Consider the following 27,986-nt stretch of genomic DNA (forward strand, 5'->3'; position numbering starts at 1 on the left):
ACTCTGTACTCCACCGGTGTTAAAAATGCTCATAACACCTCCTTCCTATTGTCTCTGCTTGTCTTAACATATATGTAGTATTTTGTCATACAATGGTTTTATCTCCTCTCCCACATTGTACTGTGCTGTGGAATATGTTGCCGCCATACAACTAATAGTAATAATAATGGCGATAATAGTAATAATAATGGCACATAACTATGTGCTGCAGCCTCATCCAGCACTGAAATGTGCACAAGAACTGTGCTCAAAACCCCCATATTGAATCCAAGAAGCTCCAGGCAGGGTAACAAAGAACTGAAGACGGTTCTAAGAAACAGCACATCATCTCTGTGGCTTTGATACGCTGCTCAGAGTGCACACAGCACAGGTAGGGACAGATATGCAGACTGAAGGATCAGACTGGGGCTCCACCCTCTTCCTAAATCTTTCTCCACCCCTCTTACTAAGAGAATGCAAGGCCAGTCTCCAGCTCAGAATACACAGCAACTGCAGGGAGCTGGCAGGCTCAACAACTGCTGCCTCTGCAATACTACTGAAGAGCAAATGGTAATCACTTTTACATTCAGCATTTTAATAGCTGCTATTTCTGCAATAGGCTTTATACTTTGCAACACAGCACAGTGCTTGCCACGCAGGAGGAATGCACCCAGTAGATTTATGCTGTTGAAGAAGAATCTGGACCAGATGCTTTAAGAAGGTGGGACGTCAAACTGGTTCTTCTGTATCTCTGAAGGAAGGTAGCTCTTCTCAGATTGAATCAACTGGAGAGATGTTCTGTTCTAGGCGAAAATAGATAAGCTTGGGAATCCAAATTACTTGATCTACAAGCACATAGGACCAAGACAAGTAAGACATAACACTGAGGGAACTATTATAATCTACATTTGCCTTAGAAAGTGCATATACTAATTACTATACTGAGCACGTATTTTGCACACCTACATTTTTTAAATACCTAAGTATTTTTTTTTTTTTAAAGATGTACTGTAAAGAAGCAAGTTGTTGACATGTCCTGAATGCATATTTAATAAGGTTCCACGGCTGCTGATAGAATACAAGGCCCCAGCAGACATACAATGACAGGAGTGACTTGCATTAGTGAAGACAACAGTTGTGAAGAGGTCATGCTGGATGGCAGGGGGGCAGAAGGACACCAGGTTCAAAGAAGAGGTGCAGAGAAGAACATTCACCCCAGGGACCGGTCTGATGGGAGCTCCTGCAGAGTCTCAGGCTGTGTGAAAGGCGCTGCCCCAGGTGCAGTGAAGACACACCACCACAAGCACAGCATAAAGCACAGGTACGAGCTCCTGGAGACCCTTGGAAGAGGCACGTATGGCAAAGTGAAGAGAGCCATGGAAAAGGGAACTGGACGGATGGTGAGTAGTCCATAAAACGGGATAGGACTTTTTACCACTGGGCAGTGCATGTTACTGGGAGACTGGTTACTCATTCATTTTTACACTGCACATTATGAGCGGGTGAGAAGGACAGTCACATCGTGGAATTTGGTGGATAAGAGTGTGGTTAAAAGGGACACAGCTACTATATGCAGACCAAACCCACTAGGATGTGTATGAGAGGGTGCTACAGCATCTATATGTGTAGAGTAGCCCATACACAAGGGTAAGTGGAAGTGTGAAAGAGTGCAGAGCACACCTGTAGAATATCCCAAAACGACACATTGAATATGTTGTTAACGGTTTAATCAGTAGGGAACTTCAGTATGGCTGAATCATTGAATTCATGTCTTTGATGGGTTATCTTTACAATCTTTGTAAACATTGTGACCTGAAATGGAATTTGCTGCCTTCATCTCTTCATTACCATTGCCCTTTGCCTTAATTAGCATTATAACAAGCAGAGCAGGTATACATCAGTAAAAACCTTATCACTGAAGTGGATCTAAAAAAGACTTATAACCACCCCCCAGTTCAAAGTCAGCTGGAACTGAAAACAAATGGATCCTTTCAGACTTTTGTCAACCACTTAAAAAAAAAATCACATGCCCTCTAACTGTATTTATCTAGCAGGTACTGTACCCGGTTTGTATATTCTGTACCTAAATCCAGCAGTACCTGTTCCTACAGCTGGGAGGTTGATGACATATCTGCTAATAATCAGCTGGTCAAGGGGGATTTAATATGTTGTGTGTACATGTATGTTGTGTGTACATATATAAATATATACAGCTAAATCCATAAATACACACGTTATATATATTTATATTATAATCTTTGCATATAGGGAATTGTATGTGTTATTGTGCCTCTTTGGTGTGGGGTCACTTGTCCTATATCCCACACTAGTAAATAAAAGTGTACCTGTTTTTGTGAGACAAATGGTGAAAGATCTGCAGTCAAACCTATCACTGCTATTAGTTATTAAATCTCAATGCAGAACTGTACTATTCAGCATTGGCTCAGCTCAGCAGTAGAGCTGTGCCACATTTTCGCTGAAGTTCAACTAGATACAATTATCCCCTTCTTTATGCACTAATAGTTTACAAAATGTTTCAAAGTTTGCACAAAAAAAGTTCACCAAATATTAAAAGTGTAGGTCACATGACACGAAATGCAGGTCACGTGACTTTCCATATGCTGCTATTTCTGCTCAATTCTGGTGAAATTGACAACAAAAAAAACAACGAAGGGAAACCTTAAAAAAAAATGTTGCAAAGCCCATTTGAAAACATTCCCACATCTGTACTGGGCGGGATAGGGTCTGGCATTGGGATTATAGCAAACCCCCCCCCAACACTGGCCACATGGAAATAGCACACTTTCCCTTTTCTCTTTCGTTGTGGGAGACACAGACACTCTTATAAAGGCTCCACAACACATGCAATGTATTATTTGCAAACACATAACATACACAGAATAGACATGGGGATACATGTTCTATATCATCAGTTGTTGATCTTCAAGCTGCTGTTATTGGCAGAAGCCTCAGAGCTTCAACTAATCAGACAGGCAGTGGAGCGGTCCTTGGCTTTCACAGGTGAGCAGAAATGGGTACAAAAGGTACAGCTAGGTTTAAATGGTCCAGGACATGAAGAATAAGTACAGTACCTGCTACATAGGTACAGTTGGAGGATATGCTACAGCTCACAGACACACCCACTGAGAAATGACAAATGCAGTGCATTGCATTTAAAGAGGCAGACCAAGCAATACAAATATTTTAATATATGCAGCATTTGATTCCCTTTATTGAAAACGAATTACCTAAGCTGCCGATCAATTCATTCTCCCGTGATCAATCAGCAAAATTCTGCTTCCCAGGGTTCCCTAAATGGCTGCCTTTCAGTTTCAAATCAATCCTTAAGTCATAACTCAGCAGCTACAATGTATTCTTATATTACTAAGGTGACATTATCTATTGTTACAGCTCAAACTGCTGGGGAAATGTGGCAACAACTTATCACAAACAGGAAATTGTTGCAAATATCTTGCACTGCTGGGGAGGTGGGCTAAAACCCGCTATAGAAATCAAAAGATGCTCAATATATTAAAACTCATTAAAAATGGCATCAGGGGTTTAATTTAAAAATGAAAAAGGTAGTATTATCTAATGCTACAGAACTGATTTTTATTTTTTTTAAAACACACATGTAGGTTGTTGCTTGGATCGCTCCTTTAAAGGGTTAAATGGTTAAAAGTTGAAAACCTCCAAAAACAAAGGGGGGGGGGGAAATTAAAGAGAGAAGGAGAAAAGAAGTAAGCGAAAAAGTGAGAATGTAGTGAGGCACTTATGGCAGAAATGTATTGCGCTTCAGGGCGTAATCGCGCCAAATGAAAGGCACGCTGTGTTCTCACTGCTGAGTATATCGCGCTGGGAATCAAGATGTGGGTTCAGGACGTGCAGCCTTATCCCTCTAATGTATGAAACGCTGGCAGAGAGACAACCTCCGTCTCTCAAAACAAATCATCAGCTTACAAAAATGCAAGCACACGTAATCTGGAGAGGAGGAGTTTCTGGAAGAGGCACTTTCCCTTTTCTGTGTGTGTGGTTTTTTTTTGTTAAGAAGGGCTTGCCAGAAAATGTGTCAAAGATAAGTGGCCACCCAGGCCAGTGATGGATGCTTCGCCATGATTAAAACCAGTAATGGGGCCTGACACTGATTTTAGGTTATAGCTTTATGCGCTGAAACAAATTGCCCAAGCCAGCCACAACAAAACATAAAACAGAGGTCCTGGACAGCTAGCCGCCGAGCTGAGCCTCTCCCCTGGGTGCAGTGACTGCAGTGCACCCGCGTAACTTACCCCATTCCTGCGGCAGCTGACTCTAGGCCCAACCGTACAGCTGCCACAAGCATTATTGTTACTTGGGTAAGTGTACGTCCCAATTACTGTTCCATCCCAACAGAGCTGGCTTGATGGCGGTTCTATCGATGCCACTGCGCTGAGCCCGGCGGTTCCATCAGTGCCACTGCGCTGAGCCCGGCGGTTCCATCAGTGCCACTGCGCTGAGCCTGGCGGTTCCATTGGTGCCACTGCGCTGAGCCCGGCGCTTACAGAGGCCCCGGCGCTCTTCCCCACAACATTTAAACTGATTGCCAGGGGAGAGCGCGGGGCGTCTGTAAGTGCCCCTTACCTTCTCTCCGGAGCCGTCATCTCCACCGGCATTCATGTGACGATGCGTCACCATGACAACACAATGCCATGCCGCAATGATGACGCAGGAGAAGGTGATACCGCTCTGGAGAAAGTAAGAGGCCCCACCAAAACACCACTGCACAGAGCCACGCAAACCTCCCAGCCGGACCTGTATGCGAGTCAGAGCTGGCCTGGCAGTTCTGCTGTAACAAAGTCACCTATAACCAGTGGTCGACAAATCACAAAAAAATCTACTCGCCACCTAGTACCAAACGTGTGCTGCTTGGGCCAATAGGAGCTCGCCACGATGTTAAATCCACTCGCCCGGGGCGAGCAAATGTATAGGTTTGTCGAACACTGCCTATAACTCAAAAAGACTTGGTGAGAGCATGACATGAGAACACTACCCAAATACAGCTATACTGTTCACTCGCTGCTTCTACTTAATCCCAGTGTCCCCTCCGGTGCGTCGTTCTAACCTCCTCCCACCGCTGCCATCAGCCCTTTGGCCCTGTCCCTTATGTGGGCTCTGTCTTTATGTAGCAACGATGTGCTAACTTGTTCCAACTCGCTTAAGAATCGGACCAGCATGTGACGGTCACACAGCTTGAGATTTATCTTCCAGTAACTGGACTTCTTCATAGAAGACGGAAAGTAGCCTTGGCCTCCTAAAGTGTTGGGCATCAAAGCATTGCATGGGTGCAGTTGGTACAGTTGCCCCAAACCTGTTAACCCTTTTGTTGCCTAAGGCGTTTGCAAGTCCGGCAATTAAGTGGTTTATGTAAAATATGTGTTCCGATTTATTTGTTTTTAAAACAGAACAAAACACATTTTGTGCTGATTTTTAACAAGCGTTTTTGTGCAGCCTGAAACACTGATTCCTTTCATTCCTCTCCTACAAATTCCACAAATATCTGCTTACTTTGTTTTTTTTTTAGGTTTCTGTTGAGGCTGAGTAATGGGTCAGCTTGTTTTTGGGTTACCTTGATATGTACAGACGTACATTTACAGGGGAGACTGTAAGACTAGTAAAGAGAGAGAATGGTGCCTGTGATACTGCCTGGGACCAAATCTCACTGGGTCAGACTTCCAAAGCAATTACTGTCGAGAAACAAGATCTCGTCTTCATCTCGCCACTGTCTCCCCGTCTCCCTTGCCCACTGTCAGCTGCTACACAAGCTCCCCTGTACCCGCCTTTCTTCCTATGCCACATGAGATAGCAAGACCAGCTGTGGGCTTGTGTACCTTGTGTTGGGTTCTAGTAGACTAATGCACTTAAAAGGGTCAATCCCTCCTAGGACCTACGTGAACTAATTCCAGTGACATGTTTATGGGATCTCATCTGGTGGATAGATACCTTTTTTTTTTTTAGCCCAAATCTGTGACACCTATAAGTATGTTTACTTTATTATTTAAAGTGAGACTTGGGAGGAGTTTAATTTCCTCTGGCTGCTCCCTTTTGTGTGATGTCATTGTGTGATCAGCAAGTGCTTGTACAACCAGAATCCCTCCTTCCACCTTCCCTGTTATCTTTATTGGCTCCCTGATAAGGACGGGGTTTGATAAGAGGATAGAAAGCACTTGATCAACAGACACTTCCCCATTTAGGCTAGGTCGCCAGCGGCCACGGCAACGCGTGTGACGGTGTGCGCGCCTTACACATGGCAGAGCCCTCTATGGGGCAGGCCCCAGTCGGCGTGTGTGTGCGCGCAGAAGCCACGACGCGCGACCACCTTGGCCAAAAGACAAGATTTTTGTCTTTTGGCGCGGCGGCCGAGCATTGGCAACGTCATGGTGGCGGTTCAGCTAATGAGGGCAAACCAGCCATGTGAGGTCATGGCTGCACCACCGCCATGTCCCCTCCTACCCCCACCCCATCGGATCTCCTGCTCTGCACTGAAAGCCCAGCCGCAGACCACAGGTCGCGGCTGAAACGGGTGCACGCGCCGCCAGGCGCCCTGGCGCGCGTGCAGCCGTGAGCACTGGGGCTATAGCCTTAGAGGCCCCTGACTGGCCATGTAGGACACTGTATGCTCATTTGCATGTCTTTACCCAGAATCCCTGGCTGCAGTGGAAGCACTCTATGCTGAGAGATAATGGGGAAGGGCAGAGTGGCAGACCTGCCTGAGATGTGAATGTGCTCACACAAGAGATATTGCCGTACTTAAGAACAGACATGCTGTTACAGGGGCAGCAGGAATGCCTTTCACAGGATAGACATTCATCCATCAAGGAGCCTATCCACTGTTATCTCTTCATTCTTGTGTATGCTGTGCCATGCAATCTGTCAATGACACGGGCTCATCAGTGTGTTCACATTCAGATAAATAGCTGAGCAGCCAATGTACAATGTTCAATTAAAGCAGCAATACAGGTTTCAATTATTGTTTTATTACAGGATTAAAGCAGCGGGTCTCCAGAGATGAACTGTGTTCATTTCAGCTCGGCAGGCCCCTGATTCCAGAGATTCTTACCTCCGTGGGAAGTGCCGGTATCTCTGCGGGGAACTGTGTGCCTAACGAAATGGCGTCGTTTAAATGTCCCGCATCACGTGGGCCAATAGCAAGCCCGGACGTCATCCCTTTGCAGCTTCCTATAGGCCCAAGTGAACGGGACATTTAAACTCCACAGAGATACCGGCACGCCCTATGGAGGAAAATATCTCTGCAAGCAGGGGGTCCCGGCTCTAAAGACCCCCCTCTGCTTTAATCCTGTAATAATAACACATGAAAAAAAATGAAACCTGTATTGTTGCTTTAAACAAATAAAACACAGAAGAAACCGTGTGCATTTTAAAACTCTGTACACTATAATTTCAACTATTAAGAATGGTGATGTAAGTGCCCTAAGGGTTATCAAAACCTACAAAGAATCTACAGGTTTAAACTATAAATTCAGCTGTCGGAGTCATCCCCACCCTCTTTACAGAACGTTCTGTGCTATCTCTCAGCCAGAGAGAGACAGCAAGAGAAGGATGTGGTTATGCTGTCCGGAAACAGCTGAGATGACTGCTGTTAACTCTGCTTCCAGTGGCGATAAGAAGCACTTATCCTCCAGCTTCTTGATGTAGTCCTCCCTCGCACACCCACATTCACACTCAGCTGTGTACTGGCGGAAACTACAGGCCAGCACAGTGCCGCACAGCTGGATACATGAAATTGTGTGGTTCCGTTTCCCGATTACACACATTGACAGCACATGTGTTGGAGGCATTTCATGAAGCGACAGTGCACGATTACTCTTAAAACATAGCAGAGCAATTGACTTCACTGGGAATGTCAGCGCGATAGCTTCTATTTGCAGTATTGCAGTTTTTTGTGTAAGACTCAAAGCATCTTGTGCGCTAATAAAGGATGTGCTGCTAAAATGAGTCCTAACCATTCTTAGGCCGTGCCTATAGTGCCGCCGATGGCGACGGCAACACGATGGGTGACGTCACCCGTCGCCACCGGCGAAAGTTATGTTTCGCCGGTCGGCGGCATCGCGGGATTCCCGCAATTTGATTTGTTAAAGGGCCGTCACGTGACGCGACGGCCCTTGAAAAATCACATTTTGCCGGTGACGGGTTTTGGCGATGGCGACGTCGCTCCGTCGCTTGTCGCCGTCGTGTGCACTATAAGCGCACGCGGCAGCGGCAATGCTTTTGTTTTCGGGCGAATTCGCATCGCCGTCGCCGGCACAATAAGCACAGCCTTAGTTACCATAAGTTACTGCGTTCCACTGATTCTGATAACCAAAAATTGGTGCTAATGTCATATTAGAGAAAAGGTTGGATTAAACTCTTCAAACTGTAGTACCAATTAATTATGATCAAAGGGGGAAGGTGCACTCATGAATAAAAGACTACTGCCATGGGTGCTGGGTCACAGTGTACGGTGCTCGGTACGGACACTGCCGAAGTCCAAGGTATAAAGTAGAAAGAACGGCAATCCAATGGTCTTATCAATAAAAGATGGGTTTATTTAGCCACATAATAATAATAATTTGTTCTTGTATAGCGCTGCTAGTTTTACAGAGACATTTTGCAGCCACAGTCCCTGCACTTACAGTCTATGTTTTTTGGTGCCTGGGGTACAGGGAGATAAGGTGACTTGCCCAAGGTCATAAGAAGCCAATGCTGGGAATTGAACCAGGTACCTCCTGCTTCAAACTCAGTGTCGTTACTCACTGAGCAACTCCTCTCTTAAGGGAATTGTAGGAGTATATTTTATATACGCTAAAGTGGATGTTTGGGACATTTTCGTCCCACAATCCCTGTAGACTTCAGTTGGATTTTTAGGCCAAATATGGCCTGAATAGTAGTTTAGTGTCTGGATACTGAGTTCACATAAGAGCTTACCTGCTGAAGAGGCAGGGGAATATATCTGTATATACCTGTTTAGAACAGTAAACGCATCAATGGCCCATTCTCATAATCTGCTGAGAAATAATACCTTCTCCCCCTTTACCTCAAAAACATCATTGTATCTCGATTTTCCAGAATATGAAAGCATGGGCCCCTTTCACAACGTAGAATGTGGTTAGGGTGTCAATGAAAAAGTATAGTGAGTAGACACAGTCAATTCAGATGTACACGGCCATTGAACGATATAATATACAAAACGTACTACCCTGTTTTCAATAACATTTGTTTTTGGCATACAAAAAATATTTCTTTCAGTTTAATAATAGTATTTTCCTCTTGCACAGAACTATACATACATCTTTTAGACACGAGCCTCTGTCCCGTAGAGCTTACGATCTAATTTTGGTGCCTGTGTTACACTGAGATAAAGTGACACGAGGAGCAGAGACAGGACTTCAAACGTGGGTTCACCCACTTCAAAGACGGTGACATCGCCAGTGTTCTGCTCCTGTCACTGTATAAATATTTTCGGACCACGTTGTTATTTAGTCTTTGTTTGCTCGATTTTACAGAAGCGCGTGGAGAATTTGTATTAATAGAGAAGGGACAGAAATAGTTGTCCGCAGAAGGACCAGCAGATGAAAGAGTTGCCAGAGATGATAAAGCAGCTTGGAGAGAGCAGCATTTATATCAACCGAGGACAAGGATATTTAAAAGAAACAAAAATGTAAAAAAAATACTAAACTTTCTATTTCCAAATATTAGAGAAGTCAACCCTTTGGTGCCGAGAGAGCGCCACGCAATACAGTGCAGGGTTAAATCAAACTCTTTGGCAAAATTTGGCAACGTTACAACAAAAGAATAAACTGGGAATGTCCATGTTTAGGAGCGTGTTTGTCTGATATCAGATACTTTCTCCCAATCTGCTCCCTGTCAGCCCTGCATTTCATTACACCAGGTAACTCCCTCTATTATTTGAGTACATATTGTCCAAGCTGCCGTTTAAAAATAAAAAATAAAATATATATATTCCACTTTAATATGCGCATCAATACAATCCACACAATGATAAGTAATTAGCTAAGTTACCGATTGATCTGTTCTCCTGTCATTGATCGGCGAAGATTCGGCTCAGGGGATCACTAAATGGCTGTCAGTGCAGCAGAAGGGGACCAAAGATGCAAAGTTCTGTGGGGAAGATCATGTGACCAGGCAGTCACTAGATACAATTGATGCACTGCTAGAGAGAGGGCAGGGCTCAAAAAGGGGTGTGCCAGAGCCTGTTTCAGAAGAGGGAGGGGATGTGACTTTGTAAATGGCTGTTATAGAAACAAAAATGCTTGTTACATTATAATACATTAAAAATGTCATTCAGAGTTGTTGTTAAAAAAAATACTACAAGTATTTTCTCATAGTACGGAACTAATTTATTTTGAAAAAAAAAACAGCTTTAAAAACTTGAGCTACACAATGTGTGGCTGTTTGTATAGCTGCTAAGCCTTGATAAGAGTTTGATTTTCCCTCAGCCTCACCTGGATATAATATTCGGTAATGTCGCAGTCTTTGACATGCAGCAGTGGTGCATGGTCCTTTCCCCAACGTGATCCAAACTTAGATTGTAAGCTCTTAAGACACCAGAGATTTCTGTGAAACGTGATTTTGCTTGCTGTAGTGATACATGACAAGGAAGCGTTACTATAATGCATGGAGAGAACCCATGCTTGGACTTCCCCAGCAGTGATGATGAGTTGTGTTTCTCTAGGTTGCCGTGAAGTCCATTCAGAAAGACAAGATCACAGATAAACTGGACAGAGTCCACCTCCAGAGAGAGATCGAGATAACCGCGCTGCTGAAACACGACCATGTTATACAGGTCTTTGAAGGTCAGTTTACAGCCTGAGTTGACAGATTGCCGGAGTCACCTACTGAACAGAATTAAAGCCCATATTCACTAAGCTCCACTAGGCTATTAGCCATTACGTTACCTTATTATTAATATTGGCACGTTCATAGCAACACTGTATTCACCAGAGGATAACACGTAACATTTAATCCGGTTTTAATCCCGTAAAAAGTATTGCATTCATTAGAACGGGCATTAGTGACAAATTATATGCACATAAGATGTCATCACAAGCATACACTATTCACTGAGCCCCGTTAGGCTGAGACCCCGCTAGCGCTGAGCGGGCTGAGCGGGCGGCGCTTGTGGCGGGGAATTACATATATAGATATATACAGGCTGCGGTGTATTTTTTGTTCTAATACAAAACGTTTGGATTATACTACACAGTGTGCTGTCTCTTTTTGCTGGACTTTGGCCTGGTAAATATGATATATATATATATATATATATATATATATATATATATATATATATATATATATATATATTTTACAGGGTTGAAGCAGCAGGTCTCCGAAGCTGAACTGTGTTCATTTCAGCTCTGGGGACCCCTTACCTCCAGAGAACTTACCTCCGTTAGTCCCGGTTACCCGGCCTATAGGAAGCCGCACCGGGTGATGTCACGGCTTCCTACTAGCCCACGTGACATTTAAACGCCGCCATTATGTTAGGCGAACAGTTTCCCTCACTGTAGCGATACCGGCATCCCCTACGGAGGTAAGTATCTCTGGAAGCAGGGGGTCCCCGCAGCTGAAATTAACGGTGTTCGGCTCCGGAGACCCCCTGCCTCAATCCTGCAGAGAGAGAAAAAAAGTGAGAGCCATGTAGCTGCTTTAAGCGGTGTTTCCTGTGTGTGTTAGCAAGTTATTAGTTGTTAAAGATGTCATCTTAAATAGAGTACGGTGATTAAGGGTTATAAAAGCACCACCTCAGCGTAGCAGGGAGGAAAATGTGGAGGGAGGAACTGTGACAATAATTTCGCAGTCTGTCAGAGGAAAGCCATGCTTTTCAGGGTGGAGTATGCATTTAATTGGCTAAGATTAAAGCTTCAAGGATCATCCAGGTTCCTTCTTTTTTTTTTTTAAAGGGAATTTAAGGGTGGAATCCAGGCACAAAAAAAGATTTGAATACAATCAATGAAAAAAATTATTTAATAGGAGACTGCAAAAGCATGACATCCTGCGAGACAAGAAAAGGCAACTATGGTTATGCTGCTAATTAAACACAACGATAAACAGAAAGGAAATTATTCATTTAAAGAGCATGAAAAGAAAACACTTTTAATTCATTTACTGCCAGAGGGGGCTTACACCGCATTGCAAAAGCAGCAAATTGGTTACAGGAGCAATCCCGTCAATTCTAATACAAAATACATTTACGTAATGGGTAGAAGGGGGTCCGAGCCCCTCTATTTTCAGCTCTCGATGCCCGCTAGTTCTCGACATCGTCACTGGTAATGGTGATCCCTCATGGAGAATTCAATATGGCTGCCAGTATCGTCCAAAAGAACGAGTAAAACGATTGGCTCGCGGATCATGCAAGATTTGGTCGCCATGTTGTTTCTCCAGGAAGGGAACTTTAAAGCAGCAATACTATATTCCCCCTTTTTTTCCTCTTATTTGCATACGTAAAACATACTCTACGTTCTTACCTAAGCTGGCAATCGTTTGGTGCTCCTGTTATAAATGTGTAAAAATCCTGATTGTGTGTCAAATGAAATGGCCGCCTTCTAACGTTGTGCTGCAGTTTGTGCAATGCTGCAGCTGATATGATATTACTAAGTGTAACACTATTGTTACAGCTTTCAGAGTAATAGACAGTCTGCTGTGTGGAACACCGCAACAGATCTGTTTGTGATACTTTGTTGCCAAAGAGCAGAGCTCAAAAAGGTGCATGTCAGAGTCAGTTTCAAAAGAGGAAGTGGATGTGACTTTCTAAATGGTTGCTGTAGCAACCAAAGGATGATCAGTACAGAACTGATTTATTTAGAAATGTTTTGCTGCTTTTAACCTGGTACCTTCACCAGTAAGTATCTCTGGAAGCAGGGGTTCTCCAGAACTGAAAAGAGAGCATTCCAACCATGTAAAAAAAAAAAAAATCTATGTAAAAGAAATTGCTGCCTTAAGACATAATTAAGAAACCTAAATCGGCCTGCCAATAAAGGAATGGACCTTACACAACTGCTGCATCAAGGTGAAATTCAGCGTTCGTACTGCGATTTGAGGAGAGCCATTAGAAGTGCTTACATCAGGGGTGGGAAACTCTAGTCCTCAAGGGCCACCAACAGGTCAGGTTTTCAGGATATCCCTGCTTCTGAACAGGTGGCTCAGTCATTGGCCAACTCCAGTCCTCAAGGGTCACCAACAGGTCAGGTTTTCAGGATATCCCTGCTTCAGAACAGGTGGCTCAGTCATTGGCCAACTCCAGTCCTTGAGGGCCACCAACAGGTCAGGTTATAAAGATATCCCTGCTTCAGCACAGGTGACTCAATCAGTGTCTTAGTCTGTGACTGAGTCACCGATTGAGCCACCTGTGCTGAAGCAGGGATATCCTGAAAACCTGACCTGTTGGTGACCCTTTGAGGACTGGAGTTTCCCCCCCCCCACCAGGCCTACAACCAGCCAAAGCATGTGAACGCTAGAACATTCTCCTCACACCCCTTCCCAATTGTGTTTCCTTTACCAGTGTTTGAGAGCAGAGATAAAATAATCATCGTGATGGAGTACGCCAGCAACGGAGAGCTGTACGATTTCATCAACTACAAACATCCCATTCCAGAGAACGAAGCCCGCGGATTCTTCCGGCAAATTGTCTCCGCAGTGCACTACTGCCACACGGTAAGACGAGCGTGCTCAATAAGTGCGCTGCCTGTACATTTCTGCGCAGTCACACCTGCGCTGTGCATTAGCTGCCATATTTGCTGCATGGAAGTAGTACAAAGGACTCGGGGACATCCCTTAAGGTTGGAAGAAAGGAGATTTCACCAGCAACAAAGGAAAGGGTTCTTTACAGTAAGGGCAGTTACAGTGTGGGATTCATTACCCATGGAGACTGTGATGGTAGATACAATAGATTTGTTCAAAAAAAAGGTTGGACATCTTTTTAGAATGGAAAGGTATACAGGGATATACCAAATAAGTAAACATGGGAAGGATGTTGATCCAGGGAGTAATCTGATTGCCAATATTTTGCGTCAGGAAGGAATTAATGTTTCCCCTTAGAGATATCGTTAGATGATGTTTCACTGGGGTTTTGTGTTTGCCTTCCTCTGGATCAATATACTGTAAGTACGGATATAGGATAAAGTATCTGTCGTCTAAATTTAGCATAGGTTGAACTGGATGGACGTACGTCTTTTTTCAACCTAATCTATTATGTAACTGTGTAAATCCACTAAGTGACTTTGTTTAAACAAACACTTCCCTGTTGCTTAGGATCAATTAATTTAGGCTTCAAGAATATGCGCCTTCATTGCACATAGTTTAAAGTTCCCCCACTCCCCACACCTCCCCCCCCCTTTTTTTTTAACATATGTGGAAAGCAGGGGGTCCCCAGAGCTGCACCGCGTTAACCTCAGCTCGGAGCGCCCCCGGGTTCCCGTGATACAAACCTGGAAGCGCAGTTGTGTAAATCCCCCGCGTCATGGTGGATCAGCAAGATCCTGCAACGAATGACGCCATGGCTTCCTATTGGCTCGCGTTATGCTGGGGATTTTTGTTTCCCTTGCAGGGGTACCTTCTGCAGTAAGTATCTCAGGAGCTGGGCCCCCCCCCCCCAAAAAAGCAGAAAATAGAGCATATCAGCTCAGGAGAAATCCTGCTTCCCAAACATGTAAACAAAAACAGAGGAGGGGGGCGGCCATAGGCGTGTTGCATATTTGGTTAACATAGGGGTGCTCAACTCCAGTCCTCAAGTCCCTGCAACAGGTCAGGTTTTCAGGATATCCCAGCTTCAGCACATGTGGCTCAATCAGAGCGCAGTCTCATTGAGCCACCTGTACTGAAGCAGGGACTGATTGAGCCACTTGTGCTGAAGCTGGGATATCCTGAAAACCTGCCCTGTTGGGGGGGGAGGGGGAGGGCATTGAGGACTGGCGTTCAGCACCCCTGGGCTAACACATGCAAATAGCTTTTCTAATTAATGGAGAAGCAGTAACAATGTGTTCATTATCTTTCATTACAGAAACAAATGGATAGTATTTAATAATGACCACATCCTTGCATGAGAAGAAGTCTTGTTGAGACACGTCCTTATATTCTCTGTCCTAAACAATGTGGGGGGGGGGGGTTCCCCCCAAGATTTTTTCATTCAAAAATGGTTCAATATTCTCTGGCTTGTCCCTGGGGATAATACAGGGTGTCCGTAGGTCTCAGATTCATACAGATGACGGACATTGAATGTTTGGGCCAGACATGTGCTGCTCAGGATCACAAGGTGGTCGGGAATAGAAATGTAGAACGGTGATTCAGTGGTACAAAATGTGCCAACACTCTGCTCGTGACCATGAAATCTACACTGCCCGGCTCCGGTGGAGGGATTATTTCAGGACAGATACCATGCCCGTGTGGTCAGTGGGTGCTCAAGCTGGCTGTCTCCGCAGAGATTACAAACATACCTTAGACACAGACCCACATGAGCTGGTTTCTCACATGGGGATAAACAAGATGTTGCTCTAATGCCCAGGGAGTTATCCAGCTAACATGTTGTAGGAGGGGAAAATGACCCACAGTCTGAAATAATGACTGTGAATTCACTTTTACAAACACAGCAATATGCTTCTACTCTTCTGTGCAACCTGCTCCTCAAGATGACTAAAATAATGCACGCCTGCAGAATTATTTCAGTGCTGGGAGACCACGTGCAGCCTATTGGCTTCAATAAGTTGTGTCTGTGTCAAACTCAGTCCTGAAGGGCCACCAACAGGCCAGGTTTTATGGATATCACTGCTTCAGCAAAGGTGGCTCAATCAGTGGCACACACACAAACATCCTTGAGTAATCTACCCAATAACAAGCTTTTTAGGATGTTTGTGAGTGGGATACCTCTCGTTTGTGTGGTTTTCATTTTGGTACATTAAATAGTGCACTAGATTTTTAACTTTTGTTTTTCAGATAGCTTACACTACCACTGAAATGATTTCTGTAAAGTGCAAAGGTTGTTGAGACCATGGGAGTGATTGATTAAATGTCAGTCAGTGTGTTTCCATGCCCAATTAATAGATAATTTCCCATGTGTCCACTTATTAGTATAGTTAAATAATGCTATCTATCTCTCTTTATCATTTATCTATCCATGTACCATTTTCCAATCAATCTGTCTATCACTTATCTCTCCTATATATCTGTCTCTATAGCCATTGCAGGATTATAATTGGAATTTAGAGACTAAACTATCCTAAAATGCAAAAATGTTTTTTTTCAGACATTTTGCTAATTGTGCTAATTAGTAATACTGTATTCTAGCCCTGAGCTACCATGAGCTTGCAATAAAGTCTTGCAGAGACCTGCATATCACAATTGCACTTAATAAGCATGACGCACGGAAGCATTGCCACGCCAGCTTTATTTTCTCCCCTCTTTATGGGCATCCTTTTTAATCATACCTTGCACTAATGTTACAGCTTAAGGGGCCAGCGCACTGAACCATTTCCTATTTTCACTATTGTTTCTGCCTATGATATTTGTATCAGTTAACCTTTGCAGCGCCAGAATGTAGTACCAGGTAACATCGTAGGCTAATGTTTTTCAACCAGGGTTCCCCGGGCATCCCTAAAAGGTCCCACTGTCGTAGATACTTGCTGGTTAACTTGGTGTGACCGGGCTGACCAGTCCAATGGAGCCCTCTCCACACCCTTGGCCTGCTCTTCATCATGTGATCACTCCTGGAGCGATCACATGACACGGAAGCAGGGTTGCCAGGTGTCCATTATTGAACCGGACTGTCCTGTATGTGGACACGCTGTACAGTAAGAAATTAGAGGTAATACTGGACATGTATGTGCATACCGGTATTACCTCTCTGGACATAGTGACCTGACCGGCTTGGGGGGCCGTGGGATTTCCCAGAACAGGGTTGTTGCTAGGGGGCTGGGCAGCTTCCTCCATGCTGATTGGCTGATCAGGAGGAGGTGTCAGGAGCCTGGGGGTGGGGCCAACGAGAGGTGAAAACAGCATGGAGTGGAGAGAGGTGAGAGGGGTGTGTATGAGTCTCGAGCACGTCGAACCTTTCACCATTGTGTCCAGTATTTTTGGAGAAGCCTCCTGGCAACAATACGCGGAAGGGGCCGAATTCTGGTGGCTCACTGGTGCTGCCAGGCCTCCAGCACTGTAATGGTTAAGTGTAACTGTCTCTAAAAAAAAGTGTAGCTGATGCTATAGAAATATCTGCGTCCTCTCAGCGTCTTCAGTGTTAAAGAAAGACAGATTTGTCACAGTGAAAATCCAAGTGATTTCCGAATGTGGTCCTTCGCATTTTCCTCTTACATGTGCACAACTTACACAACTGCGACCTTGCTCACAATGCAAGTCACTGTTCTGCAGTACACTGCAGGTCTCTCTGGAATTGAACGGGTTAAATTGGTTTGGATGCTCACGTATGAACACTTAACCAGTGGAGAAGCGCAGAATTATTGTTAGAATCCCAGGGAAAGTGAATAATAAATACTAAATAATAAAGTGCATATCGGCGATGAGGGAAAAAAGATGGATAATATTTTGCTCCACGCAAGGAGTGTAAAAATAAAACGCTCACAAACACTAAAGACTGTAAAGAAAGCGGCAGAAACATTCCACCTACTACCGTTCTGCATAAGAAATATACAAAGGAGTAAAAGGAAATCAAATCTTTGGCTGTTCCAGGCAGTGGCATTTTAATGAATGGCCATTGTCTTGCAGCTTTTTCCACGGTCTCCATGGATTTCAATTGTTTATTCACTGGAAGGGTTGGTGTCTTGTACTTATTAGTTAGTCTTTCATTGAATTAGTGGCATATTAATGGAAGTTGATTGGTAGCAGACGATTAGTCCGCAGGACATGTGTGTATTACTGTCTAGAGAAACATTTTTTGGTTTCCTGGGTAACTTTTGGTGTACCGCACGTGTGTTTATTTCTCTGTTGAGACACTTAAAAGTTTTGCTTCCTTTTCTTTCCATCAATAGGCTATTATTCTTGGCAGGAGCCCCTGGAAATGAAAACTTTACAACCTCTGATTCAGACAGTAAATCGTTGAGCGATTTTAAGAGCACTAGTTTATTTGCCTCGGTGCATTAGTTCACGCACATAATATCTAAAAATCCTTTGAGCAAAATTCATTAAGTTTCACTGTTAGTGGATTTTTTGGGGGGATGTGTTTCCTTAAAAAGTTATATGGTTTCTTAAAAACCGTTATGGAATCAAATTGATCTAATGAATAAATTGTATAACATCGTTATTTCATTTGTAAACAATTGTTTAAATTGGACGATTCCCCCAATGCAAAACTGCTGTGTCTTGCCACTGGGAGGTCCACAATCTAGGAGATATTCAACTCTGATGCATTTTCCGGGAGCTTAAAATGGCAACTGGCAAGAAGCTGCTGGAGATTGTCAGTTACCGATTAGCTCCAGCCAGGAAATTACCCAGCAGTCATCCTGTTAGTGGCCATCTTAAAAAAAAAAAAAGAAGAAGCAATATCTGGAGAACATCTGATATTGCACTGCTATGACATCATCTGAAACAATTTTAAAGGGAAATGAAGTTGGAAATAAACAGACAGTAGAATTACACATATGGACTTCTAGTGGTTTAATATGAACAAGAACATTGTCCAGTGGACCGGTACTCAAAAATAAATATGTAAAAAAAAAATAACTCACATGCTCCTTCTGATGTTCTAATCTGTAATCAATGTAGTATTCCTTAACTCACACGTTACACCGTCACTGTATGGGTAGCAGTGTCAGATTTTTAAAAATGCCACATTCAAACATTTACCTGGTGCCGCCCTCATCCACCAGCACCGCGCCATCCCGTTGCCATGGCAACACAACGCCGTGTGACGTCACATTCCTGCCTCGTGAACGATCGGCACTTGCTAGCTGCATGCGCACGAGCAGCTGGCTCGTGCCGATCACGCGTGCGCAGGCGGCAAGTGCCGATCGTGCATGCCGCCCCCAAATTTTGCTGCCTTAGGCCCGGGCCTGATGGGAAATCCATCACGGTACGGTTCGTATAACCGGCGACGTTTCCAGGCCTCTGGTCCCTTCTTCAAGCTTGTGTGTAGGATGGCAGCCACCTTAGGTAGAGAGGTTATCCCGGGCGACAGCGGATGCATTCACGCGTACATGATTACGTCACGCAAAAAAAGCCGTAACTTGGAAAAAAATTATATATTTTTTACATTTCTACTCCATCCATATAATACTAACCTAAGTTGAAATTGGTGTGTTTAGATAACAAATAAGGTGATGCGTAGATTTAGAAAAATAAGGAGAAATTAAGTTGGAAATAAATAGTAGAATTCGGTGTATGTGGTTCAATATGAACAAGAGGTGAGCTTTATATATGATTATTTTTTTGTCTTTTCAGAATGGAATTGTTCACCGTGACATAAAGCTGGAGAATATACTTTTGGATGATAACTTGAATGTAAAGGTGAGGGCTACGCAGTTTAGAACACATTGTAACTGTATCATATCCTATCCCAGCTTCAAATTGTAAAGCCAGCATAACCACTCTCACACTGATGAGACCCAAAAGATCGAAAGAGCTGTCTGTGAGTAGGTTTTCTGGCTGCACTTTTTAATCCCAGGCTGTGCTGAAAAGCTGTATAATGCGGCAGGCATGTTTCTAGGGGTCCGTGTTAAAATGGACATGAATCAAAAGGTGACACTCTATGCTCATTTGCATGTAATTTCCCAGAATCCCTGGCTGCAATGAAAGCATTGTATACTAAGCGATAATGCTTAAAAGCAGGGTCGCGGACCTGTCATAGACATGTGACTGTGCTCACATGTGTTTTTTTTTTATTTGCTGCCCGGTGGAGGGTTTTTGTCACTTTTTACCCACCGTAACGTATTGAATGTGGGGTTGTAACAGTATCATGAAACATCAGACATTCTCGTTCTGCAATTCTGTAGAGTCTAACCATTTTTAAATGGTGCCATTCCATCCCTTGCTGATGTCACCCTAACATGGGGGACGAGACACCCAAAATATAGAGAAAATGACTGCATTTTGTCCACTTAGGTAGGGAGTATCAAATTGCAACGTGATCAGCCTGTTTGTACTCTGCATTGTGTTTGCTCACCACTATGACACATTATGGGTGTGTAAAGCAGCTGTCCACACAGTCTTCCTTCCCTTCCCAACACTGTTTTTGTATTAAAAAACCTCTTGTTCCATTCGAGAGATAGAAGCAGATGAAATAGTAGGTGCCCGGGAGGTTAAAATGGCGATCTTCCTGGAGGCCAGTGCAGTCTGCGGTTACCATAGCAAATTAAAAAAAAATCTTAAAATAAAAAAATACAAGACCAGGGCATGCTCAGGGGGTCAATATACTAACATGATTTGTTGGCTTCTGGGGAGTCATTTCTGCTTTAATAGTAAACATAGGTTTCATATTACATGACCAATAAAATGTTCATAAAATCTAGAGGGAAGAAAAGAAAAGCAGCAAACGTGTGTTTCTTTAGCCCACATCTGGAAATGAAAAAGCCCCCCCCCCCCCCCCCCCGTCTCCCAGCCATGCATTTGCATGTGCCAAAAATGTGCTATCTCCTATCCTGCAGATTGGTCTGTCACTTGCTGGAAGTAGGAATGCTAATGTATTGTCAGCTCAACACTCCGCCAGCTGTATAATGAGCATGTGCACTTGCAGCACTGATAAACCGCGGGAGCAGCGCAGCCAAACGAGAGCCGAGAGCCAACCTAATTTCCATGTGTCCAGCCGCTCAAGTGCAACTAGGCAGAAATAGCACGGACATTCACAGGGCTTCTAAAAATAACAGGCACCGATTGATCAACATCCTGCTTTTACTTTTGCCTTTTATGGAAGGTACTTCAGGTTTGAGATTGTGTAAAGGAATGCTGGGAATGTCAGTGTATCACTGCGTAATTGGGTCCTTCTCTTTCCCTGCAATACATTGAATTCCCCACAAATAACCGGATGCATTAGCATTCCCAGAATTTCGGTTTCAAGGGATTTCCTTGTTTATTTTCACTATTATTTTCTTTGCCTTGTTATTTTTTTTTTGGTGTTGATCGATGGAGGAAATGTGCAGAATGTGAGAGTGCCTCCTGAATAATACTGTATGGTTAGCCAGTCAAAAAGACGTATTTTATCACAACAGTAAAAGATTTGGCCTATATGATGCAACCATTGATTTAAATATAGTTTCAATAACATTCAGGTCCCTGTTGGTACATGCCAAAGGGGTATTGTGATCTATGCATCTGTATCGAGTTTACAAGAGTTGTGTTTTTGTTACCAAAGCAGCTTATAAAACAGCTTAATGTGTCAAAACAGTTTGCATTGAAGCATGATATCAGGGGTTTCAAACTCAATCCACTCATTGGGCCACCTGTGCTGAAGCAGGGATATCCCTAAAACCTGGCCTGTTGGTAGCCCTTGAGGACTGGGTTTGAGACCCCTGCATTATATGACCAACAGACCTGTACCATTTCAAACCTCTCCTTTTGGTTTATTAAATTACAGGGATTTGGTATTGAGGATTGTAAACTACTGAGATTTTAATTTGCAGTTTCCCTAACACCTCTGGTTCTGATAAGTCATTAGCTTACTGTGCAAAATCATTGTCTTACTAATGCTTCATTATGCTCTTAACACCTCAGAATAATAAAACAAGATCATTATATAGTTGTTTTACTTTAAGCTTGCAGATTTTGGGCTCTCAAATCTCTATCAAAAGGACCAAGTCTTGAAAACGTACTGTGGCAGCCCTTTGTATGCATCTCCTGAGATTGTTAATGGGTTTCCTTATCAAGGACCAGAAGTAAGTGCTTCCCAGTGAATAGTGTCTCTTAAAGCAGCAATACTACTCCCCGCTCCCCCCCCTTTTTTCTTTCTTATTTGTATTTGTAGAGTATGTGACAATGTATAATTCTCACATACTTACCTAAGCTGGCAATCGTTTGGTACTCCTGTTCTACATCAATCAAAATCCTGATTGTGTGCCTAACGAAATGTCTGCCTTCTGACTTTGTGCTGCAGTCTGTTACAGTTTTCAGAGCAAGTCAGTCTGCTGTTTGGAACAGAGCAACAGATCTGTTTGTGATACTTTGTTGCCAAAGGGCAGAGCTAAAAAAAAAAAAGTAGGTCAGAGCCTGTTTCAAAAGAGGAAGTGGATATGACTTTCTAAATAGTTGCTGTGGCAACCAAAGGATGGTCAGTACATTAAAAATGGTATTAGAGGGTCAAAGAAAATGCAGACAATATTATCTAATACTACAGAACTGATTTATTTAAAAAAAAAAAAAAAACATAGGGTTTTTCACGTTTTGCTGCTTTAACCATTTTTTTTTTACTCCAGTCAAAGCTGGGTATAGGCAGTAAATGAGGTTATAAATAACTACCGTAAATTCCGGACTATAAGCCGCACCTGTATATAAGCCGCACCCATTGAATTTTAGAATTTTTTTTTATTTTGACCATATATAAGCCGCACCTGAATATAAGCCGCACCTGATTATAAGCCGCACCTCACATTAACCCCCCCTGCACCTCACATCAAGCCCCCAGCACCTCACATTAACCCCCCCTGCACCACACATCAACCCCCCTGCACCACACATCAAGCCCCCAGCACCTCACATTAACCCCCCCTGCACCACACATCAACCCCCCCTGCACCACACATCAACCCCCCCTGCACCACACATCAAGCCCCCAGCACCTAACATTAACCCCCCCTGCACCTCACATCAAGCCCCCAGCACCTCACATTAACCCCCCCTGCACCACACATCACCCCCCCCTGCACCACACATCAAGCCCCCAGCACCTCACATTAACCCCCCAGCACCTCACATTACACAGTAAATACCTGCCGTCCAAGCAGGAGCAGGAGTGCACGCGCTCGCTCTAGCAAGCAGCAGGCAGGAAGTGCCTCAATGCTAGAGCGTGCTGCTACTAGGGAGAGAGGGAGAGAGGGAGGGAGAGAGGGAGGGAGGGAGGGAGGGAGGGCAGAAAGCGGGGAAAATTCACATATAAGCCGCACCTGAATATAAGCCGCGGGGTTCAATGTGTGGGGAAAAAGTAGCGGCTTATAGACCGGAAATTACGGTAGTCAACATGTGTGTCCCCATACTGCAGAAAAGAGCAGCTTCCTGTTGCCACGCCACAACACTGGGAAGTTTTAAAGCAAAAAGTGTACTTTAAGTCAGGATAATAAGCGCACGTCCGTAAAACAAGCTTATTTCATTACTTGCACCAATAACATTTCATTGTACAATAAGTGATTGGAGTGGAAAAAACATTAGGTACATGCTTCTGGCAAGCGACTCCGCTGTGTGTTCCCTTGTCATAATGTTTCACTGTGTTGATGTTCTCTCTGCAGGTGGACTGCTGGTCCCTGGGTGTCCTACTTTACGCACTGGTTTATGGAAGTATGCCATTTGACAACAGCAACTATAAAACACTTGCAGAGCAGATCAGCAGCGGCCAATACAGAAAACCTTCTCATCTCTCAGGTTGTTATTGCATGCACCTAAGTAGCTCTGCATAATTGTACCTAAATTATGAAGACTGGAATATCCTCAATACTACATCTCTGGAAACCAGACTTGTATTCTTCACTGAGGGCTTTATTCCCAGCCCTAGCGGCTAATAGGTTGGCAGGCATGAATCATGTTTTGATCAAAAGATGCAACCAAATGACTCCTTTGTCACACAGTCTTAGGTTCAAAATGTAAACATGTCACTAGTATATTTTAGCCCAATTGGTAGGAGCCCAGTAACTGTTCTTTGTTTTCCAGTGACTGATAGAACCCACCCACACTCTGTTGTATTCTTACCCTGTGTTTTTTGGGAGCACTTAACTCAGTAGAGGCTTTGCAATTGAATGTAACTAAGGGGCCTATGCAGAGAGCAGCGGTGGAATTAATTGGAGATAGTAATAAATAGTACCTTTTTTGGCGTGATTTAATCTCCATATGCAGAAAGGTCATAAAACTGCATTTAAAATCATGTCTGCATATGGAGAGTTTCAACCGGCGATATGCGCGCTGTTGAAACTTGTTGTAAAAAAATCGCGGGTTTTTTTTCTTTTCCCCCACCGGCCGCCGAGCTCCAGCTTCTTGCCAACTTTTGTTGGCGGAGGTAAATGTTGAAAATCGCGCCATTTTGTTGGCGCGAACAGCCGCTAGATGGCGATCGCGCCTTTCTGAATACAGACGTTTTTAACACTGGAGAGATTTAGGTTCTCGCCAGCCGCGCGGCGAGATTTTCAAATAAAAAAAAAAATTGGCGCTTGTTTCAAAACTCGCCATTACCTGCCTTTCTAAAGGCAGATTTTGCCAAAAAATGGCGCTTTTCCCGATAACGCTGCTCTCTGCATGAGGCCCTAAATGTGAAAAGTAAATAGAATGCACTGAGAAATTGTAAAACAGCATTTTCTAATACACAACCCTTAGAGGAGCCTGCACCACAATACACTGCAGACTCTTAACTTTCAGTGTAACCATGCATAAACCATACAAGTGCCATGCAATCTTCTATACTGTTGGCACTTACATTTTATTAGTACAGTGAAAAGTTGATTGCCTTCTGCCCAGCCTTTCAGTATACAGTGGGCTAAAGCAAGTGACAATAGCCATTCGTCACCGGAATTTGTTGTAAAATTGGTGACCAAACATCGAATCTCAATTGCATTATGAAGATGTATGTTTTATTCTTACAGGAGCCTGTGGACTGATAGACTGGATGCTAATAGTAAATCCAACACGAAGAGCCACAATAGAAGACATCGCTAACCATTGGTGGGTCAACTGGGGTTACGACACCGTGGTGTGCGATTGTGATCTGGTACAAGATTGTCACTCCCCTCTATTAGCTCGGTACATAGAGTGGCAGAACATACCTGGTTTCAAAGAAGAAACAAAGAAGGAACAAAGTACAGTCCAACCAGGAGAAGAAGAGGAATATGAAGCGTGCTTGAGAAAATCCAAAAAAGAAAATGATGTAAATCAGTCCCAACAGGAAACAGACGCTAAAGTTACTTGCCAAAAACCAAAAGGAATCCTTAAGAAAAGAAGCAGTTTTGACGGTGCATTTATAAATTCCTCCAGTTTCCCCGAAAACCTGTCTCAGAATAGCATAGTATTAGGAAAGGATGCACGAACACCACCTGCCTATAACTCAGACACAACAGTAAAAGAAGGTAATATTGACTACACTTTCAAGATGCCGAAGAAAGGAATACTTAAAAAACCATATGAAAGGGAATCAGGTTATTCATCTTCTCCAGAAAGAGGCATGTCATCAGAATGCCCAAAAATACCATACAATGTACTTGAAGACAAAGTGAGGCCAGAGAAAAATATAAAGAGAAGAAAAGGCATCCTTAAAAGGAATGGAAGGTTTTCAACCAGTTTGGACATGTCAGCGGAATGCTCATCACTCAGCCTTTCTACTTCCTTGGAAGATCTGGTCCTTTCCGATGTAGGACCTGCAAAGAGTCCAAGTCGGCCATCAAGTGTAATTAGTGATGACAGCTTTCTCTCAAGTGATTCATTTGACCTGTTTGATATGGCCTCTGAAACAAAAAGTCGGTATTTTTCTTACAGTTCCCAGAATAACTTTGATAGTTCTGAAGAAGAGGATTCATTGGCAAGCAAGCTCATTGCCAATCTTTCCCATTAGGACTATCAATTATGAATACCGATTTCCTTAGTCAATGTCTCATTAGAACATGCGGAATACCTACATATGGTGTATTCAATGACACTCAAAAAATGTGACTATAAATTAATGCAGGATTCGAGCAATGGTCTAGAAGAACAGTCAAATTTTTGCCGTTTGTCATTATTTTTGTCATATGGTCACAACTAAAGAGATTTTTATGGGTGCGAAAGCTCATGTTTAACATCTGTGAGGAATGTTGAATCTATGTTTCATGTATAACATCGGTGAAGAATGTTGAATCTATATTTTTTGTGTTGGTATTGTATAATACAATTGCAGTACCTATTTTATGTCACAGTTCTTTTCTGTGCTACGTGAGAGCTTTGAAGACCACAAACGTCTCTTCGTCAGATGTGGCCATCTAACCAAGAGATTCATATATTCTCAAACCTAATGCACTACATATGTTGTTTCTTAAAAAGTATAAGATGATGCGAAACGTATTGCCTGAATGAGAAATGACATAATGCTAATCAGACAGATTAATAATAATATTCATATTGTTCTCCTTGGTACAAGAAAGCACAAATCTCATAATTATGGACAAAAGTGTTTAAACAACACTCTAATGGATGACGAAAACCATGTAACACTTGTCTTTAACAAAACAAATGCTGTTGAGTGCACTCAGTTGGAAGTAACATTGAATTGAGTATTTGCCATTAATATCCCAGGACTGCAGTAAATATAATGTGTTTGCAATCTCAGCAATGCAAAGCTAAATAAATATCAGTTAAAATTACCAGTGAGCACATTTTAGGTCATTATAGTCATGTTGCCATGCATATTTTGTGAAAGAATGAGGGTGTTTGAATGTAAAGTAGTGCATTTCCTTCCGAGCCATAGAAACTGTGTAACAAAATATGGAAATGCCAGAGCATTGCATCAGATTGGGGAATATCAATAATGAGACTGTAAGAACAACTTTATTCTGTCTTCAGACAAAGCATACTGTGTTTTATAACCTTTTTTGTTAAAGAACCCAATGATTATATTGTGAAATTCTGAAGAACCCTAACTAACCCTCTCTAATAGTATGTCTCAGATCAGATGCATTGTAAAGTCTTCTGTATTTGGTACAATTTTCAAATGACCTGAAACCTGCAGGGAACCCTGTAGGGGTGGCAGCAAAACCCAGGGGTTCCTCTAAACCCCTGTTGAAAAATTGATTGGTAAAGTTTAAAAAACTGCCAGTTTCTATAAGATATAAAAAAAATATTGTGAAGCCTGTGAAATCCTGAATAAATATGGAAGTCTTGCTGCTGAAACATTTATTTATGTCATTATTTTGCCTTCTATGAACATCAAATTTTAATATTTGATTGACTGACACTTATAGAATAACAGATAATGCAGAACTAATTAGTAAGTTACTTGCGCTGACACGTATACTGGTCATTGCTACTGGTTAAAATGTTTAATCCCATACTTATAACAAGCCCTAAACAATACAGATTAATTTATAATCCTCAAGACTGGTTGTGCACATTGGTAAAAGCATAATGCATACATTATGCTATTACTGTTTTTCCCCATGATGACAAATGGCTACTAATATAGAAATAGTTATGCATTCTGTGACAATTGTACATGTTTTGTAAAGATGAAAATCCATACGAACAGATTAGTTACAAAAAATAATCTGGATATCTGCATGCATTTTGAGAAGTGAATCCAGAATTCATTAATTTATTTTAATGTATATCGCAAATACCATGGATAGTATAATACCATTATTTATTGTTGATGTTTCTGAGCTGAGGAATATGAAATGCTTATGACAGGTGAGGAAACGTTTTGAGCGGTTGCATTTAATTGTTTCGAGTTTATTCAAGAAAACCTGTCATGAAAATGTACTATTACTGTAAAATTCAGCGGCGTATGTTCAAGAGTCAAATAATGTAACTACTGACGTTTCAGTGACAAGAACTGTTAGTACACTTTTTTTAATAATTTATAAAGACACTGGGCACAACAATAAAATAATATGGTAGTATGGTTGCTGAAAGGGAATTACAAAAAATACCTGCTGTATGTTGAATTGGTTAAAACGTTATAGTGGTGTTATGCTACCATTTATTGCTATTGCTGTTCAAGATGTTTAAAAATATAAAATAAACAAGACTGTGAGTGTCTGATTTTTCATTCAAGGCTTTAACATTATGTAAGCAGACATTACCTGCCACATAACACACAGTAGAAAAATCAGTCATAAATCATTTTGTCTTAACATTATCTA

The 27,986-nt window shown here is 42.7% G+C and overlaps 1 protein-coding gene across 4 annotated transcripts; it reads left to right on the top strand.

Moving 5' to 3' along the window:
• The first annotated feature begins 445 nt into the window (after nucleotides 1-445).
• On the top strand, nucleotides 446-27,871 carry LOC142468185 (NUAK family SNF1-like kinase 1). 4 transcript variants are annotated; one of them, XM_075574421.1, is made up of 8 exons: nucleotides 446-549; nucleotides 1,036-1,379; nucleotides 10,706-10,826; nucleotides 13,535-13,686; nucleotides 19,414-19,479; nucleotides 21,720-21,839; nucleotides 23,403-23,535; nucleotides 24,744-27,871. In XM_075574421.1, the coding sequence occupies exons 2-8, from the start codon at nucleotides 1,080-1,082 to the stop codon at nucleotides 25,703-25,705; spliced, it is 1,854 nt and encodes a 617-aa protein (XP_075430536.1). In that variant the 5' UTR covers nucleotides 446-549; nucleotides 1,036-1,079; the 3' UTR covers nucleotides 25,706-27,871. The 4 variants fall into 4 exon arrangements, with proteins under 4 accessions (XP_075430536.1, XP_075430537.1, XP_075430538.1 ...); XM_075574422.1 differs by having other exon boundaries at nucleotides 460-549; nucleotides 983-1,379; XM_075574423.1 differs by having other exon boundaries at nucleotides 461-849.
• The last annotated feature ends 115 nt before the right edge of the window (nucleotides 27,872-27,986 follow it).

This window comes from Ascaphus truei, chromosome 17 (genome assembly GCF_040206685.1).
Source record: "Ascaphus truei isolate aAscTru1 chromosome 17, aAscTru1.hap1, whole genome shotgun sequence".
Classification (NCBI taxonomy): domain Eukaryota; kingdom Metazoa; phylum Chordata; class Amphibia; order Anura; family Ascaphidae; genus Ascaphus; species Ascaphus truei.